The 18,988-nt window shown below is 40.6% G+C and overlaps 1 protein-coding gene across 1 annotated transcript in view; it reads right to left on the bottom strand.

Annotated features, from left to right (window-relative positions):
- The window catches only part of LOC140230497 (eukaryotic translation elongation factor 2-like), a 41,710-nt gene that overhangs the window by 3,298 nt on the left and 19,424 nt on the right, over positions 1–18,988 (bottom strand). Inside the window, exons 2-13 of the mRNA XM_072310651.1 lie at positions 13,546–13,760; positions 11,776–11,960; positions 11,189–11,397; positions 9,168–9,401; positions 8,583–8,696; positions 7,805–7,948; positions 7,138–7,334; positions 6,584–6,722; positions 5,841–6,068; positions 4,143–4,286; positions 3,179–3,388; positions 11–193 (exon numbers count right to left, since the gene is read on the bottom strand). Of these exons, the coding sequence (XP_072166752.1) occupies positions 11–193; positions 3,179–3,388; positions 4,143–4,286; positions 5,841–6,068; positions 6,584–6,722; positions 7,138–7,334; positions 7,805–7,948; positions 8,583–8,696; positions 9,168–9,401; positions 11,189–11,397; positions 11,776–11,960; positions 13,546–13,760 (2,202 nt within the window). The remainder of the gene's footprint in view (positions 1–10; positions 194–3,178; positions 3,389–4,142; positions 4,287–5,840; positions 6,069–6,583; positions 6,723–7,137; positions 7,335–7,804; positions 7,949–8,582; positions 8,697–9,167; positions 9,402–11,188; positions 11,398–11,775; positions 11,961–13,545; positions 13,761–18,988) is intronic.

Here is an 18,988-nt window from a genome sequence, read left to right as displayed (position 1 = left end):
AAACTCATACCTGAATCTCCACCAGGTAGACTGGCTCCATGACGCGGGGCTGCGCCGTGAGGAGGCAGGCCAGGAGGCAACGACGCGACGTCGGGATGATCTGGCCACCGCCACGGTGGATGGCGTCGGCGTGAAGCGTCACATCGTGGATGTTGAATCGCACGCCTCTCACGTTCTCCTCTGCCAGGATACCCTAGGGTCAGAATGATAACAGTAACAGGACATTATTGTAAAGAGCAGGGACAAATGCAGGCAGAGAAGAAATTGTTAAAGTCAGACGATCATCACCCCTAATGGTACGTTATTTTGTAAACTCCTGAACGACCGAAGTTTGTGCATGCAATTGCACAATGCCAGACTCGGTGCTATATCCATAAATGTGTGGGACAATGCTGCCACTGAGACACGTGTGTGTGTGTGTGTGTGCGTGTGCGCATCATACACAAACATTGTGACCGCGAGCTCCGGTGATTGGAGGAGAGAGGCCAGAAGACGCGTGGCTCTTTTGGCCTCTCTTCATGCGCATGGCGCATGCGCACTGAGAGTATGCGTCCATTCGTAAGCTCTCGTGGCTCGGACAGCCATTTTGGGTCAGGAGATTTCTAGTCTAAGTGTTGTTCGCTGACCCAATGAGCCAGCGCTATTCTCATTCGGTGTCACTACATTTGATACAGAATGGGGGAGGCAGCGTGTTGCGTTTGTCTCTGTGCCGCAAAAACCACTTGCCACGATTGTAAGGCTTTAACACACACACACAGACACACACACAAAAAAAAACAGTGCAGAGATAGAGACCATCTCGACGTAGCTCAGTAGGCATGCCAACTCAATGTGATTCCAACAGCAACTTAAATCATCTACAGATAAATGTAGTGTGTATAATTCTGATGTCCTTATGCAAAAGTGTTGCCTTTGCAATAATGTAGCTGTTGCCGTTCTGGTTATCAAAAAGAAAAACAATCATAACATTTCTCGTACAATTTACATCAAAGCAAAGCTTGACATTTTGTCTACAACTTTGGTCATTACATGCTTAGAATAACAAAAATCTTACAAACTAGAAATGTCGCTTTGGCGACTGGTATGCCTCCGCCATAATGCATGATTTTCCCAATAGGTCTAGATAGTACATGTGGACACTGTGTGATTACATTTTCACAAAATTGGCAAAATATTGGAATGACAAGTTTGTCACAAATGTGTTGAATGTTCACCTTCCTTGACGTAGGTTTAATTGGATGAATAGGAGAGCATGTATCTAGGGATTTAAGGACTTTAACTTGACTTTGACCCATTCATACATTTAGGCATTGAGTAATTTTCAAGGTACAGGTGTGGAGAATAAGTGCAATTTCTGAATTGAATAGTAAATTGTTACCATTTTCATCTGGCCCTTGACCCTAAAATTCATAAGATAATTACTTTCAGGTAGAACATGCATAATATGTACTAAGTTTCAAGGTAACTTGAGCCACTTCCGAGATATGGAGGAAAAAGTTAGTTCAGCACTTTCACTTGATCTTTGACCTTTTGACCTTTGAGGCAAAAAGAGAAAAAAAAAACTTTCCAGAGAATTTCTATTAGCTTACACACGCATACACCAAGTGTAAAAAAATAACCCTGCTGGCATTGCATAAATATGAGGGTAATAGTAAAATTTTGAAGTCTTGCACTTGACCTTTGACCCCATGAACCCTACATTCTCTAGATAATCACTTCCAGTCAGTACATGTATGTGTATACTATGTTCCATGAAGATACCTTAAACAATTTTCCAAGGTACGGAGAAAAAAAAAAAGAAGTTTTAATATTTTTACTTGACCTTTTGACCTTTGACCTTTGACCTCATGACCCAAACTTTCACCAGAGAATCTTAATTGGGTAATACATGTATACACTAAGTTTCAAGAAAATCTCTTCAGGCATTCAATAGATATGGTGGAAATAGTGAAATTTTATGTATTTGACCCTGACCTTTTGACCTTTGACCTTTGACCTCATGACCCAAACTTTCACCAGAGAATCTTAATTGGGTAAAACATGTATACACTAAGTTTCAAGAAAATATCTTCAGGCATTCAATAGATATGGTGGAAATAGTAAAATTTTATGTATTTGACCTTGACCTTTTGACCTTTGACCTTGAGCATGTGCACCCAAAAGTTGATAGGCACAACTTCACCCCCTAATACACATACATGCCAAGTTTCATTAGGATACCTCAACAGGTTTCGATAGTTACCTTGTCCACAAAATTCATTACGGACGGACGGACGGACGGACGGACGGAAGGACAGACGGACGGACGGACGGACGGAAGGACGGACGGACGGACGGACGGACGGACGGACAACCCGAAAACATAATGCCTCCGGCACCACTTCGTGGCGGAGGCATAAAAAACAAGTTACATAGATTTGAAAAACAGAATGTTTTACCAAAGCATGGTTGCTGTCTCAGAATAATGTGGCACACAATGGCCCGAATTCACGAAGGTGGTACAAATGAAACCATGGTTTAAACCATGGACAAAAACCATGGAGTGCCAAGTGTCGCATGGAATATATCGTTACGAAATCAGACATTTCGTCAATGAAATGATTATTTTGTAACAAAATGACAATTTTTTTGTATCTAAATGAACATTTCATCCACGAAATGATAATTTCGTTAACGAAACGGTCATTTTGTCAAATGACCAATTTCGTAACGAAATATTCCGTGCGACACTTGGCGCTCCCATAGTTTTTGTCCATGGTTTAAACCATGGTTTCATTTGTACCACCTTCGTGAATTCGGGCCATAGGGTTTACACCATGGCACATGAAGAATTAGTAGCAGAGGAATGGAAGTATGTGAGCATGTACATTTCCCTACACTCCCCCTAGTATAAACAAGCAGAACACTCGAAGGTCAACGTTTTCTATTTTATAGAGGAACAAACAGGAGAAGGGAAGAAGCAAAAGCGACTATCATGAGAAAAGAGTTCAGGGACCCGTTGCATAAAAGTTACAATTATGGTAACTTTGCCATCCAGTGGTAACTTCCATGGAATTCTTGATTTTGATTGGCTGTTGAGTATTGTTGCCATGGTAGTTACCATTGGATGGCAAAGTTACCATAATTGTAACTTTTATGCAACGGGCCCCTGATCTGTCACAGCAGGAAGGGCGGTTACCTCTTTCGTGGCCCACTGAAAGCCGGCCACCACGCTGTCCTTGATCTCGTTCAGGTACTGGACTCCCTTGGTGCAGTCTATGAGGAGGTTGGGGCCTGTGCCTTCTGGCCCAAAGCACCAGATCTTGCGAGCCTCGGTGGCATCATAGTCGTACTTCTCTGACAGGTAACGTGCACGGGCCTTAAATTCTTGCTTGGTGCTGACATCTCCCTGCAGGGCAAAAAAGGTAGAATTATAACTCTAATTTAACATACCAACACGACCAACTCTGCACAATTCTGGCTTAGTTCAGAAGTGTCAAACACCTTCTTTTTTTTTTAATACAGTGCGTACCTAAAGAAAGGTAATCGAACTTTGGAGAAATACGTCATAATCATCAGCTATGGGGAGTGGAATGTTGGTTGTATAGAAAGGGGAACTCTTCCACTATCCATTGATACCCAATTATGTTGATATATATGCCATGCATGACTCGAGCACATGAACTTTAAAGACAACAAAGACAAATTGCACTTTTTCCAAGTTTGATTGCTATCGTGACGGAACAATGAATGTCTCACTAAATGGACGAGATCTGTCAATAAAAGTGGTGAAATTAACATGCCAGCCAACACAACTGAAGAAGTGTGTTTTGGGTTTCTTCTCACCATTTATGGTCCATGACCTTCAACACATGTGTACGGGAATGCATTACACGAGGGCTCAAAGGCCTAAGGGCAACAGTAAAATTACTTTTGTGAAACCTAGCCCATGTATTGCTTCCCAGTTCATACTTTGTTTCAGACATAAACTGTGTATTGTCAATAAGTTGGTCACTCCCACAAAGGCTGACCCATTATTCCTTTTCTCTCTTCACATTCAAGACATGGTTTGTCGCTGCGAGCTATGTGTTGAATGTGAAGAGAGAAGAATGGACTGTGTACAGAGGAAGGAGGAACATTTCACTACAGACAGCACCCCTTACATTGTCAATGTCTTCGGCTAAGCCGTCGGGGAACGGCGCTGCCGTCATGAAGAGACGGTTGTGCTTGTTGGGTGACTTGGACAGGCAGGTCTGGTTGGACACCTCACTCACAGATTCCCTGTAAGATACCACCGGATCCGATTTCTGGAAGAACGAAAAGGAAGTGAGATTCATTACTTTCATTTTCTAAACATTAATTTGTCAGTTCATAACATAACGAATTGATCAATGGATAAGGGGTATGCGCTTCCTAGTAACTCCTAGAAGTTGGTTTCAGTTTCACTGGTAGGTTTGCATTGCTTTGGTTAGGGGGACTAGACAAGAGAACCCATTCATGAGCAAATGTTAACAGCAATTTCACGTTCAAAACTGTCTCTGCCTACAGACTCTTGCAAAAGTCTACATTCACTGTGAGAGGCAGACCTTCAGAAGCTACATTCCCCACGAGACCGTCAGCCTAGTCAAGCCATGATAATGCTGATGGTCTCTCATTGTTTTCTCATTGAATCAAATTTACTGCCTTGTATGATTTATACAACCATAAATTATGCTACTGTTTTACATGAGATTGATCTTCTGTTATGCACCTTTGCAATTTTAGTTGTTTTGTATAATTCTCTACAATGTAATTTTATTTTGATTTGACTTGAAAAGTAGAAAAAAATCCAAAAACACAAATGCCTCATTATCTTGCAATTGCCTATTATGATATTTAGTTTCCAGTAACTTATGGCAAAGCTCAATTCAATCTTTTCCATTTGGTCGCTGAACAATGAAATTTGGTGGCCCAATTGGGTAACAAAAACGTATCCTAAAACATATCTTTACAATGAGGTGGCCAAACATCTATTTCAGGTGGCCCTTGGACCCACGGCCACTGCTATGTTGAGCCTTGCTTTCAGCATATGTGACCCACTACAACAAAAGGATCTGAAAGTCGATTGAATCAATTTTCTGCAAATGGCACAATATAATTCCCCTATTTTTCCGCTTTAATTTCATATATAACATGACTAATAAAAGCACACGGTTGTGGAGATATTGATGATTTTGTGAGACCATGTCGAGTGGTCTAGAAAATCAGCGTTTCAAGAAAACTGCCTGTCGAGTGGTCTAGAAAATCAGCGTTTCAAGAAAACTGCCTTCAAAGTTTTCTTTCCCACGCGATGATGATCAAGGGGAGGTAAGACAGCTTTCACCCCTTGACTATAGGTCTGCTCATAGCAACCTTTGTGATGTTCATTCAAGCTTAGCGCCAGCGGTCTGCACACGACCAATCATTAACTAGGATGCCAAGCACTGACCAATAGGATCACTCCCACGTTGCTAAGGGCAGAGTCTATCTGTGGTGCTACATCCAAATCTTTGGACATGTTTCTATTCCTTTTAAAGTGGGAAAATCAGGGCAAAAAAAAAATGATAATTTCTTGCCTTTCCTTTAATTAATCATTTAGCTTCAAAATCTCAGCAGATGATAAACGATAAAGTAGTCTACAACATTATGCCAGAAACAGAAATTTGATGGTTTCGACCAATTTTGATGATCTGACTGCAAAAGCGATTTTCTCCGCTCAGCCGATCCTTTTGAGGATCCTTTTGACGTGGCAGGTCACATATGGTAACACTGACAAGAATAAAACAAAACAAACAAACAAGGAAAAAAAAAAAAAAAACCACACAAGAAGAGCAACAAGGTACCTTGAGAGGAATGCAGGCATGGTCCTCCTCCAGATCCTTGAGGCAGATTTCCAGATGGAGCTCTCCCGCTCCGGCCACGATGTGCTCGCCAGACTCCTCGGTGGTGCACTGCACCATGGGGTCCGACTTGGCCAGTCGCTTGAGGCCCTCCACCAGCTTGGGCAGCTGGGAGGGGTCCTTTGCCTCCACAGCCACACGCACCACAGGGCTGACGGAGAACTTCATGACCTGCAGCAAAACATAAATCCGTAAAAACACATATCACAAATTTCTGCGAAAGAAGTATTAAAAGAAATGTGTTAAAAAATTGCAAAAAACTGTCAAGGGGGGGGGGGGTTATAAGCCCCTCACCATTTAAGGCAAATCAACTAATGGCTTATTTCAATCCACCTACCATTAGATATTCCTTGCTAAATACAAATCTACTGTAAAACCAAAAATGTTTGTGTGCATTTTCATTTTGCAAATTTTGCAAGAGCCACAATTTGCAAAATAAAAATGTATGTCGAAGTTCTTGTCTACACAATAAGCACTGAATGTCAGTGGCAACTGGCAAAAATTTTATAACGCAAAAAAGGCCTTTGGCTCCAATTCGCAAAAATGTCATGCCAGGAAAATATCATGCTTTGCAGTATGTAAACTCACCATGTGTTTTACTGTGGGTATGCTCTAGAGGCAATTTTAAAACCCTGATTCTTTTTACAAGAGCTCACATGCTTACTTCTAAACGATCAAAACCTTACCTTGAGGTTGTGCGCATTCTCGTACGTTGTGATGGTTCCAGTCTTGACGAGGAACTGATCCACACCGACCAGCCCAACGATGTTTCCACAGGGAACGTCTTCAATGGCCTCAGTGTAGCGACCCATCATCAGGATGGTTCTGTGTGAAAAGTAGGTGAACATATCTGTTATTGCAAGCACTCGAGCATACTATGTATGGATTCTACAGCACTGCACTGGCCTTACACGTGACATTTGCAGCTAGAAATGACCAAAATCCTTTCTTGGCCCCTGAGAGCCATTAGTAGTCGAGGGCCACACTAATTGACACATTTGAGAGACATTTTTGTTTGTTTTTTTTTTATTTGTTTGTAAGCTGTAGAAACCTGGAAGTGAAACAGAAGTTGCACTGAAGACCTTTTTTTCTTTTTTTTTTTTGCTTGTTAGCTAATGAAACCCGGAAGTGGCACCCCCCCCCCCCCCCCAGTTTTGAAAATGTGGCGCCAGCCATGATATGCATGAGGCAAGTCAAATCACGAGTGAAGATTCCAGATTTACCAGGAGCAATGGCATACCTCTGGATGTTCTTCACATACAAGTCTTCCTTCTTGCCAGGGACGTAGTTGGGTCCCATGATGCGGCACTTCTGGCCGGTAGCGATGGTGCCGGAGAAGACACGACCGAAGGCATAGAAGCGCCCCTTGTCACTGGTGGGTACCATCTTGGAGACATACATGCAGAGAGGAGCCTTGGGATCACAGGGTCTTGATTCCTTGGGGAGCAACAAAAGGAAAAACACAATTTAACCCTTCAGGACTTGCAATAATCAATTTCTTCTCATTGAAAGAAGCCATTAATTTGTTTTAATTGGGCTGGAGTTGAAACCACATATGTTGGGGTCGCCATTGGAATTTGCATTTGTAAAAGGTTACAATAATCAAATTCCTGTTCTTCAAAAAGTGCATGTTAGGCATACACTTTTGTGCCACCCAAATGGTATAGCAACACTCATACGATCTACAAATCAATACCATTGATAAATTATCATTTATATTGTCATGTGTTTAGTCTGCACAACAAAATACAAGATCAAATATTGGAAATACAGAAATACAGAAGGAAAGTACAAAATGGCGAAGGAATTCTACAGCATTTCTTTTTTTTTATTAGAAAGAGGATTTTGCAAACTCCAAACTTTCTCCCCAGAAGATATCCAGGTGACAGCAGTTTGGGACCGAGTGCTTTACCGAGAGCAACTGGGTCATCATGGGGACCTTCGTAGAGCATTTCCATACGGTACTTCTGGGCTGTTTGGGGTGACGGCAGGTGGATGGTGATCATCTGAAGCATGGTCTCTCCGGCAGGAATCCATGTACGCATCACAGTCTACAGCAACGGTAATGGAAAAACATGCACAGTAACCCACAAAACGGACAAAATAATGTGCGAGACTGACTTTTGAAGGCATCATACACGCGACTTCAGACTGACTGTAGACTGGACAGGCTCGCACAAAAGAAAAATTCTAAAAACCTCAAGCAACATAATACACCACGCACAATCCCACAGTACTGCTACACATGGGTCAAAGTATGTTCCTTCATTTGCATGCTAATAAAGGTTTATTAGCCTTGATCAGTAACATAGATCCTTCTTTAACCTCATTCCCACCCCCTATCCCATTTCCACCCAAGTGTGACTCTGGATCACAATTCAAAATTTGTGAGATACGGTGAACTACATTTCAATTCTTCAATCTGGAGATTTTAAGCTTTCAATGACAGGACCCGTCAAAATTGCACAAGTTTCAATCCCATCAAAATTACTGATGGATACTTTAACCCTAACATACTTATATACTGTGGTAAAACAGTACTTTCCATGAAACCTGACATATATTTGGGGGGAAAAAATTAAAAATAGCACAAAATACTGCTAATAAGTAGCAGTTGGCATCTCTGAACAGACATAAAATAAACATCGACACAGCCTGTCATCAAATGATAACCCCAAAACTTACCTTGACCAGTGGCTTGCCTTCCATCTCTTTCTGCTCTTTGGTGAGTTTGATCTCAAGCTTCTCTAGAAGTTTTGCTGTCTCTTCCTTCCTGAAGTTCATGATGGCGTCGAAGACCTAAATACGACGACAATTACATGGGAGGTTGCACATGAATTTCAATTTCCATCTAAATCATGGAACAAGAAGAGGCAAATATGCAAGAATCCTCGACATTTTTTTTTTTTTTTTTGTAACACTGCCTATCATTTCTTCATATTGTCACAAGCTAGACCTCTAAAATTCATTTTTCCAAATGAAGCACTAAAAGGGATGTCTTACACAGGAAAACAGGAACTGCTATATTGTGCCTCCTCTATCCACGATGTTTTTGAATGAACATCTTAATATAAAATGGATGAATGGAATGAAAAGTACAAAGAATATGAAAAAGTGTGAGAGGAATCAGTGGTGTAGTAAATATCTGATTGAAGGCGCCAATCATCATTCCAGTAAAAGATAAAGAGCAGCAAGTTTGGCCACTGGTAATAACAGTGGGAGGAACCCACCACAGAATAAAAAGTTGTCGTGAACAACGATCTCCCTAACCTTGTAGATGGGGTCCAGGACGAACTGGTTGAAGCCACGGACGAAGCCCTCGCCTCCCGTCTTGTTCCACTTCTTGGTTTTGGGGTTGAAGAACTGATCACCCCATAGCCTCTTCATGAGCTTGGCCGGCTCGATCTTGAACTTGGAGGCGTAGACTTCAGCAAACTGCTTCAGGGTGAAAGCCCAGCCATGGAGACCAGACCCGAATCCCACAGTTCCCTTGGTTGGGTCGACCTGTGATCAGAACAGTCATTTTTTTCCTCATTACATGAAGACAGTTGGAATAAACCGACAATACTTGTAAAGGAGAAAAAGAAAGGCTGCAGAAACAGGGCAAAATTTTCAGGTATTTTGCACGACATGAGACAAGCATGAGAATAAAAATGTACATTTTTTTTTTCAAAGCTTGTTAGATGTAATACTATTTCACATTTCTATTTCACAGAATCAAACAGAGACAAATTTCATCTTTAATATTCATCTAATGATTATTTGTGAGAAAATTTCCAGTTTTACAGTATGGCAGCTGAAAAAAAAGAAAAATCCCAAAAGGTGTTTTTGTTTATGGTATTTGATTTTACTTCAAAATCGGTGGAAATCCCCTGATCCAGAAAAAATCTCATCCTATTACATCAAAATGAACACTCGGTAACATCCTGAAAAGTCTACATAAAAGACAATGCATTTTGTACAGCTGAAGCATGTCAGACTCATTTGTATTCTCTTCATGGACTAGCTGTTTGAATGTGAGCAAAAAAAAAACTAGAAATGTCGCTACAGCGACTGGTTATACCCCCGCCAAACAACATTTCATAAGCTTTGGTCAAAACAACATTTCATAAGCTTTGGTCAAAAAACTGAGGAAGTAGTTAAATCCGCAAGATCTTTCCTTGATCTTCTGCCATTAATATGCCGTTACCATGGCAACGTACTTTCAGGTACTGTCGAAAAATGCGTCTTGCACATCTACAACCAAAGGCACACATCTGTACCAAGTTTCATGGAAATTGGGCAAAAACTGAAGAAGTAGTTTGCAACACAAAATTTTCCATCATTTTGGCTCATAATATGTGAGCTGTTACCATGGCAACATACTTTTTGTCACTGTCAAGAAATGTGTCATGCTGACCTATATCCTAAGACAAACATTCAATACGAATTCCATGAGAATTGGAAGAACACTGATGAAGCAGTTTTGCCATGAAGCATTTTGCCCTATATTTTACCAATAACATGCCGTTACCATGGCAACGCACTTTTTGCCACTGCGGAAATATGTCTTGCACATTATCATATTCAGATGAACATCTGTACCTAATTTCATAAAAATTGATCAAAAACTGTGGGAGGAGTTCGCGACGCAAGATTTGTACCCATTTTTGCCCATAATATGCCGTTACCATGGCAACGTACTTTTGGGTACTGTCAAAAAATACGTCTTGCACATCTACAACCCAAGGCACACATCTGTGCCAAGTTTTATGGGAATCGGTTGAAAACTGAGGAAGTAGTTCGCGACGCAAGATTTGCAACGGACCGACCGCCCGACCGCCCGACCGACCGTCCGCTGATTCCTATATACCCCCTTCAAACTTCGTTTGGCGGGGGTATAAAAAAAAAGAAAAAAACCACACCAAAAACCAACAAATACAAAACTTTCCATTAAAATTGGTAAAGGATTAATTTCAGTTCAACAACTCTATAGAGAATTCTAATCCATCCATCTATTAGTATATCAACCTATATATATATCATCCCGCTGAAGGAAATCATAAACCAAAACTCACGACTAAATAGGCCCTTACCCTACACTTACTGTATACGCTGTTATTTTCGTGTACAGATTTTCGCGAATGACGAGGTCACAGACATTTTCGCGAATCGACGCCAACGCTTACATTAATGCTCTATCAACTAAGCGCATGAAGGCATTTTCGCGCGTTGTTTAATTCGCAATCCAACTGTGATTCGCGAAATTCGCGAAAATTAAACCCTCGACAAAATAACAGCTTAAACAGTACCTGGATGTTTCCCATGGGCCCGTCATCGTCGGCGTACGTGGCGACAATCACATTGACGCTCTCCACGATACGCTGGAAGGTCTGGTACAGATCTTCCATATCCAGCTGCAGCTCAAGCAGAGCACGGTCCATCTTGTTCATGAAGAGGACTGGCTTGATGCGCTCTGCAATGGCCTGCCTCAGCACGGTTTCCGTCTGAACGCACACACCTAGTTTGGTATTAGACAATGACACACAGTAGAATTTCGCTGACTTCTTGTGATCTGTGAGCCCCCTAAAAATGAATGCTCCCCACCTTCCCAATGCCAAAGAAATGTGGGTAGGCTGCCCCAAGTCGAAGTATAGTAATGCCAGCACAGCTAACTTAAGAATACATTGAGTTGAAAAACAAAATCATAGAGGAATACTGTCAAATTACACTGTTAACCAGCTTTTATACTTGTCATCTTGTTACACCTACAAGTACCAATGTCTATTTCCTCCACAAAGCAGCCCCTTCCTCCTTTTTAAACAGATACAGCACTAAATAAAATACCTTTAGCAGCTACAAAACATTACATAGTTCACTCCTTGTAGATTCCACTTACCACTGACACAGTCTACCACCACGAGGGCGCCATCTGTCACACGCAGGGCAGCTGTCACTTCTGAGGAGAAGTCAACGTGGCCCGGTGAGTCGATAAGGTTGATCAAGAAGCCTCTAGTTTCATCCTTCTCCTGGGTAATGTACTGCATGTCACTTTCGCTCAGCTCGTAAAAGAGAGAGATGGCCCTAGAACAACAACAACAAAAAATGATTAAATAAAAAGTGAGAGTTTACTCATCATCAATAGCTGGTATTCTTGTGTGTGTGTGTTGCTTTTTTTTGGGCGGGGGTTAAGGTTCTTTTTCATCCTACTAGATTTGTTCATTCATTCTGGAGGAAGCGTCGGGAGAGTGTATTCAATATCAAAGAATTCAAACCAATTTACAGTATGATAAAGCTTCTTAGTGTAGCCAGGAATGCCAACCGTGTACAATGTGTAAATAGCAATGCAGCATTATGAGGGCTAAAGAGGAATTTATTTGGTTGAAAACAGTATTTTTACCTTTCCTTGGAATAGACATGTGCATCTACACAATTTTTTTTTTTTTTTTTGGGGGGGGGGGGGGAATAGTATTGTAAGAGAAGCCTGCAGTATTTTTTTATTATTTTTGATTTGATTTGATTTGATTTGATTTGATTTGATTTGATTTGATTTGATTTGATTTGATTTGATCTGATTCTATTTGCAAAGAGCAGTACAACTGTACATAATACCCTTAGATATCAGCTGGCATCATTCTCTGCACAGCTTTCACAGACAAAACTTGAAGAGATTTATACTACAAGAGAGACCAAGAGACAAAAAGAAATGGGGTAGACAGAAAAGAGGAAGCAAAAATAGAGATAATGATGTGGGGGGGGGGGGGGGTAGAGGGGCATCCAACAGCACAATTCCTTATTATCAATGCTTGAAGATAATCTATGCCACACCTAGATAAAACGACCAAACTGCAATCCGTATGTCCTTGCAACATTGCTGCATAAATACAACAATCTGCTGACCTCTGATAGTTAAACATGTGTATGGAGGGAAACATTTAGTTTACACAACCCTTCTGTCATTCCTTAGTTTATCAACCTACCAGAAAATTCTAACAGTATATCATGAGATGTCAGCAAAGTTATAAAAGCACCACACTGAATGAATTCAACTTGGCACAAGGGAATGCAGCTTTCATGAACAATAATGTAGAGACCATTTTGTTTCCATCACATAGTTTGGGGAAAAAAAAAGAAAAGAAAAAAAGAAAGAAAGAGCCAACAATCATCAGGGATACGTGTATCACTACCTGCCCTTCATTCACACTTTTGAATGGAAACTTTCGCGCGAGTTCTTTTTCATGCTTAGTTGGGTGAAACGAATTTTGCATGTTTCTAATTCCACAGAATCAAAGAGAAAAAATATTTGTACATATTACAAGCCAAAATATTCATGTGCTTTTATTTTTACAATTATATCAACAAAATGCAGGAAAATTTCTACTTTTACAGTATTTCACTGTTCAAATGCTATTATTCAGCAAAGTATTTGAACTTAAAGTGAGTCCTATTATTACTCGAAGTGGTCCACAGTCCACAATTGCATCGAAAACATGCAAATGGGTATCAAAATGACACATCAGACACATAACAACATAAAAAATCTAAATGATCAAAAAATATGTCGTCCCTGCTAGATGTTGCCACGGATAGGATAAGGGAAACTGGAACACTTGTTACCTTTCATTCTTTCTACAGTTTGATATGATAGGACATAACAGTGAATTCTTACGTGGACTTGATGGTAATGCATCGTTCCTGCTCGTCCTTGCGGGTGTCGGTGAAGCGCATCTCACCAGCTTTTGCCTGTGCAATGATCCCAGCTTTGCTCACCAGGGAATCGGTCAATGTTGACTTGCCGTGGTCCACGTGGGCGATCACGGACATGTTCCTGATGTTCTTCTTTTTGTCCATGATCCCACGGATCTGCTCTATGGTAAAGTTCACCTGTTCAAAGAATAAAACATCATCCCTTCCATGTTAAATATGCAAAGAGGCCACGAATAGGCTATCAAACACATTTTTCGTTGTTTGTTTTTTATGTGAATACACTGCTTATGGAAAGAGAACCACCAGCAAAATAGAAGTAAGGCAGGAAATCTATCTAGCAGTCTAACGGTGACAGCTTCTACTAGTTTCCTCTCGGGCTACCGAGTTTCCAGGGCATTGCATTGTTTAACCTTCAAAGGGTCAGGCTCTTAGAATGGGCATGACAAATATCAGCATGCATGTAAACTTCAAATGTTCTTCACCGCACCTATTCCTCACTACAAACTATTGTATTGCAGCTGAAAATGGCTACCAATGAGACTAGTTTCTCAAATTGGAAGTGAGAATTGGTACATTCATCAGGAATGATCACTAAAAGTTGGCAAAGTTTTGTTACATATTTTCAATTGTACATTGTACCTGCATCACTCTGTGGTTGGTGTAGCATATTATCTCCCACTGCATATCACCCTATCTTGCATTCTGGTCGTATAGCAAAACCCACAAACTGCACTAATCAGCTGTTAACTAGTTAGTGACTTGGCTCAACAAATGCAGAAAAATTATTCATTGAAGGAAATCTGCATTTGTATTGGCTATCTATGCCCCTCGTGTTTACTAGTGAGAAGAGGCTGAACAACTTACTGAAGATGGCCAGGTATACGAGAGTACAAGGTGGCATTTTTTTTTTTTTTTTTATTTCTCTTTTCTTTTACAGAACTGTGTGACCTTGAAGAGCAGAATCAGTATCATGCATACGTACTTATGCATGTGTGTGTGTATGTACATGTAGGTCTCATGTGCATGTAGGCCTTTGTGCCTACATGTCTGTGTGCATGAATTGTGTGTGTTCTATGAGAATGAGAATAGGGAGCTTTAGATTTTGATGTGCGGACGTTTGAGACGACGCTTGCGCTGGATGTTCTCTTCTTCCCTGCGTCGTGTTGAAAAGTAGCTTTACATTACGCTGAGATGCAATCCATAAAAAATAAAATGGCGCCCCCATACAATCAGTGCATCAAGTAGCTCTCTGCGTCGTAAATTGAGCGGACATAGAAATAGCCTAGAACGCGTTGTGACAAACTTAGACGCGAGATATAAATAGACTGACTTGATGCGCATTTCTGCACACGCTCAGAACATTCTTTTTTTCCTCTGAATGTCCCCGTCGCTAAAATCTAATAAAGCTCCCTAATATTTGACAGTGAAAGACAAACATTGTTTTTGATGCCAATTAATATTTGTGTAAGTTCCTCCATTGTTCGAAAGCTTTCAGCATGTAAACTAATAGTCTATTGAAATTGATGTGGTCTAGGGTAGAAAAGCAATGGAATGGGGGAAAATTTAATAGCGACAAATTATTTGATCTTTTGACTTAAATAAAATTACTGAAAATTTATCAAAGAAGCAATATCATTAGACAAGACTTGAATGGGTTCACTGAAAACTGGCAAGAGTAGATCTAGACAAGTCTAGACATGTCTACTACTTGTGAATAAACAGGAGAGAGAGAATATGAAAAGAAGAGGTCTAAGGGTAGGCCTATTCTATTTGTTCATTTACACTTCTACAGTCGATGTATGATCATCAAAGACCAAGGCCACATTTCCCAGCAGCGATGATAATGCTGAATAAGAGTTTTAACGTCAATTACCTTATAGTCGCCACTTGCATGTATTTCCTATGCACTCCCGAGTTGGCGAACTAACGATAGGCACTGAATTAGTTTGCCGCCCATAGCGCGCCACGTATTATTAGCGCCTGTGTTATACACACACTTCAATGTAGGATGCATTGTGCATCATCGCATTTGAAAAACTTTGTTACTCTGCCACCTGAAATTCATTCGAAATAAAAGACATTCTCGAATTAAAAATGGTTTTGTCACCTGTTACACATGGTAAAATACATTTGGATTACAATTACAGTGTATTTGTGTTTTTATGGAGGAAAAAGGTGAATTAGGAATGTCTTTTGAGAGCGATGAAAATCCATCACCCCAGCTGATCTGCGATCGAGGTGCGTTACATGCGATGTCAATGTCTGGCGACTTTAGGTACTGGCGACTTACTGGTAATTGACGTTAAACAGAGACACTACCAGGCTCCATACCATGGTGATTCTTTTATTTCTACCACTTTGTAATTCTGGCAAACTCTATTGTTCTCAGGTACAACTTACAGGGCAGGGGATGATATCTGATTGTAACAATAAGACTCACAGGTGACAGTAAAGTTTAAAGCAAGCTGCCCATATTTTAACCATAACGCTGTTCAAAATTTGACCACCGGTTTCATGTAGAAACTCAGGCAATCGTGCACTTTACGGCCCTATATTATCGATGTGAGATTTTACCCTAATCGAGCAGTGCATGCGAATTTGGGTACCTATCAGGCACCGCGAGTTCGACAGTGTGTCTTCCGGCACTGTACTATGTACATGTGTGTGAGATTTCGCATTGGGATGCAGTGTGTGTTAATGTGTCAACGTGTGTGTGCGTGATGAAAGCACTTACGGTACGCGACATGGTTGCTCTACAAACAGGATGCTGTGCATTGGCACACAACGGAATGCAATGGTAAACTTCCGTGCTTCAATCATCATTTTAAATGAATGAATTTTGCGTTATATCTTAACCCTAAAAAGACTGGGCTATTTTGATGCCTCGTAGGACTGGGGGGGAGGCTCATTGGGCCTCCCCTAAGATCTTGGCCGTTGACCGCGTGATCGCAAGGAAAATTGGCACGCGTCTCACCCACAAGGTAATCTACAAAACTGAATAGGTAATTATTTCACAAATATTCCTATTTATTCTTAATAAATTAATTATTCTACTTTATGCATGCATTTAAAAAAAAGGGGCTGTAAATCCGTAATTAAAGGTCCAAAACTAGTAATTTTGGTTTAGGTAATCTGTGTAAGATTCTTATTGAATGTACATTAAAAAAAAAAGGCGGTATCAAAATTTTTTCTTATGTATTTTATTGTTTTTAAAAAAATTTATGTATTTCATTGTTTTTGACTTTTTGTTTTTAATTGTTTTTTTCGATGGAAATCATCAGCGACATTATTTCGATCATAAAGAACATGAAATTAATTGATTTTGATCAGTTAAAGTAAAAATAATGATACATTTATGACTTTTGGTCAGAAACAGAATTTGCATTGGATTTGTACATGAAATCACGTTTTTGAGCAATTTCGGGTCCGACATGCACTTACAAAATATTGCATAACTTCAGAACCGCGTACCCAGGCGTCGCAAATTTGGTCTCAAAAGTTGCGCAAGACTTAAAAGAAAAAAGTCATAAAACGTCGCAGCGCGAGATTTTTATGTTCCAGATTTATCGCGAAAAATGTCGAGAGGGGGGCCCAAAAAGCCCCCCCCCCCCCAGTCTTTTTAGAGTTAAGCAGGGGATCACTACAGTATTGCTCGAAAGAAAGTGGACAGTTTCCCGCGGGGGACCACGGTCCCCCGCGAGACACCACGGTCGGGCGCACACAAGGCTTCCGCGAGATTTTTATCCACACGCGATCGATTGCTAAATGTATTACCGTGTAATCGATCATGAAAAGGCAGATCACTGATCGGTTGTCTCATTGCTACGCTGGCTAGCTGAGCGTGCACCGTACTGCCTGCTGTACAACCTGCTGTTGCTATAGCTGCGTGGTGACTTCACCAACATACTTCTACCCGCGGTAATTGTGAAAAAAGATCGAGTTCGGAGGCCAGAAACATAGTTCATGTTGATTTGGATGAACCAGTACTGGTGGCAATTTGCCTGCCTGCGTTCGGAAGCTTGTAAATTTCCGATCGGTTGCGCGCGCTTGTGGAGAGGGACGCGCCGTCAAAGATTAGCTCCGTGTCAAAACTAATGCAAAGGCGAGGATATTCTAACGAGTACAATATTGTACTGCATGCAGTGAGCTGATCATTGTACTTACCTTATGCAGCATCATCGCAAATATTGTTGTTCACCAAACGAACCACGTGTAACAACTTTCGTAAAGTTATATCTAAGGTTAATTATCAGCAAAAAAATAAGGGGAAAATAAACAAATGACAGTAAATAGAAGTGAAGAGATTGTATACTAGTACTATTATGCGGTCTCTTCGGACCGAAGAAACTTGACACCCCACCCATCTCCCCTGTGGAAATTTCCACAAAACCAGGTGCCACACCCAGGTGCGTGCCAGACGAAAGAATGCGCGCCCTGGATTCTGTAATTAAACAGCGTGTAAATAACATGGAAATATCGATCAAAGAACTTCCTCTGAGTTGATCATTGCAAAGATATGATTCTATTAGCCTTTCTTTTGGTGCATGGTAGGAAATATCGAACAGTCGATTATAGTGTACACTGTACTTGTTCGAATAATTTTATTTGTTCCCTGGACAATGAAAAGGATTGATTAATCACTGGACTAAACATGCAATCACAAAAATACATGAAAGGTCTCGTATAGAGAAATTCACTACGTACGAGTAAGTCCTATGTGATGAAGCCACCAGCCGGTTAGACAGCAAAATCATGACAATTAATTTCACGCTCATCAAAGCTGCTTATTACTTTTCAAAGTTTTGGCTATCAACATTCGTTCGTGAGTGGTTTTGGATTTTTTTTTTTTTTTCCCTCGCCAAAAAGACCTAAATGATTTCTCCATATCTAACGTAATACAATGTACAACTGTTTACCGCATTCGATTATTTTCATGACAAGCAGGTTCTAATTCTCCACGTTCACCTGCCACTCGATGAAGACCAGTTGGTACACACACCTCCTCTCACGAGGGACAAAGGAATATAGGGAGAATGATGTCTTGAAGTCCACGTGTCCATTAATAAGAAAATATCACTGTAAAATAGATATACTTGTGGCATGAAGCTTCCATGAATTGTCACTGGCATGTAATGCATTGTGTAGACAAAAGGAAAACGAAAACAAATTAAAAAAATAATTATATGCATTTTTCTTTCGCAAATCTTGGTGGACTCCACGCAAAAACTCGCGCGTTTTCAGTAATGATAATGGCAGAGTAAGGTATTAAGTCTGTGTTATCGATGAAAAAATAACGAAGCATATCAACTTTTATTACTCAGAATATTGCCAGTTCACTAACTGACTTAGAAGACACCATCCTTCGTGTTTTGGCGACGATCATGACACATAACTTGGGATTCAAG

Source organism: Diadema setosum, chromosome 7 (genome assembly GCF_964275005.1).
Source record: "Diadema setosum chromosome 7, eeDiaSeto1, whole genome shotgun sequence".
NCBI classification, from domain to species: Eukaryota; Metazoa; Echinodermata; class Echinoidea; order Diadematoida; family Diadematidae; genus Diadema; species Diadema setosum.
This window is presented reverse-complemented; position numbering and strand designations above follow the sequence as displayed.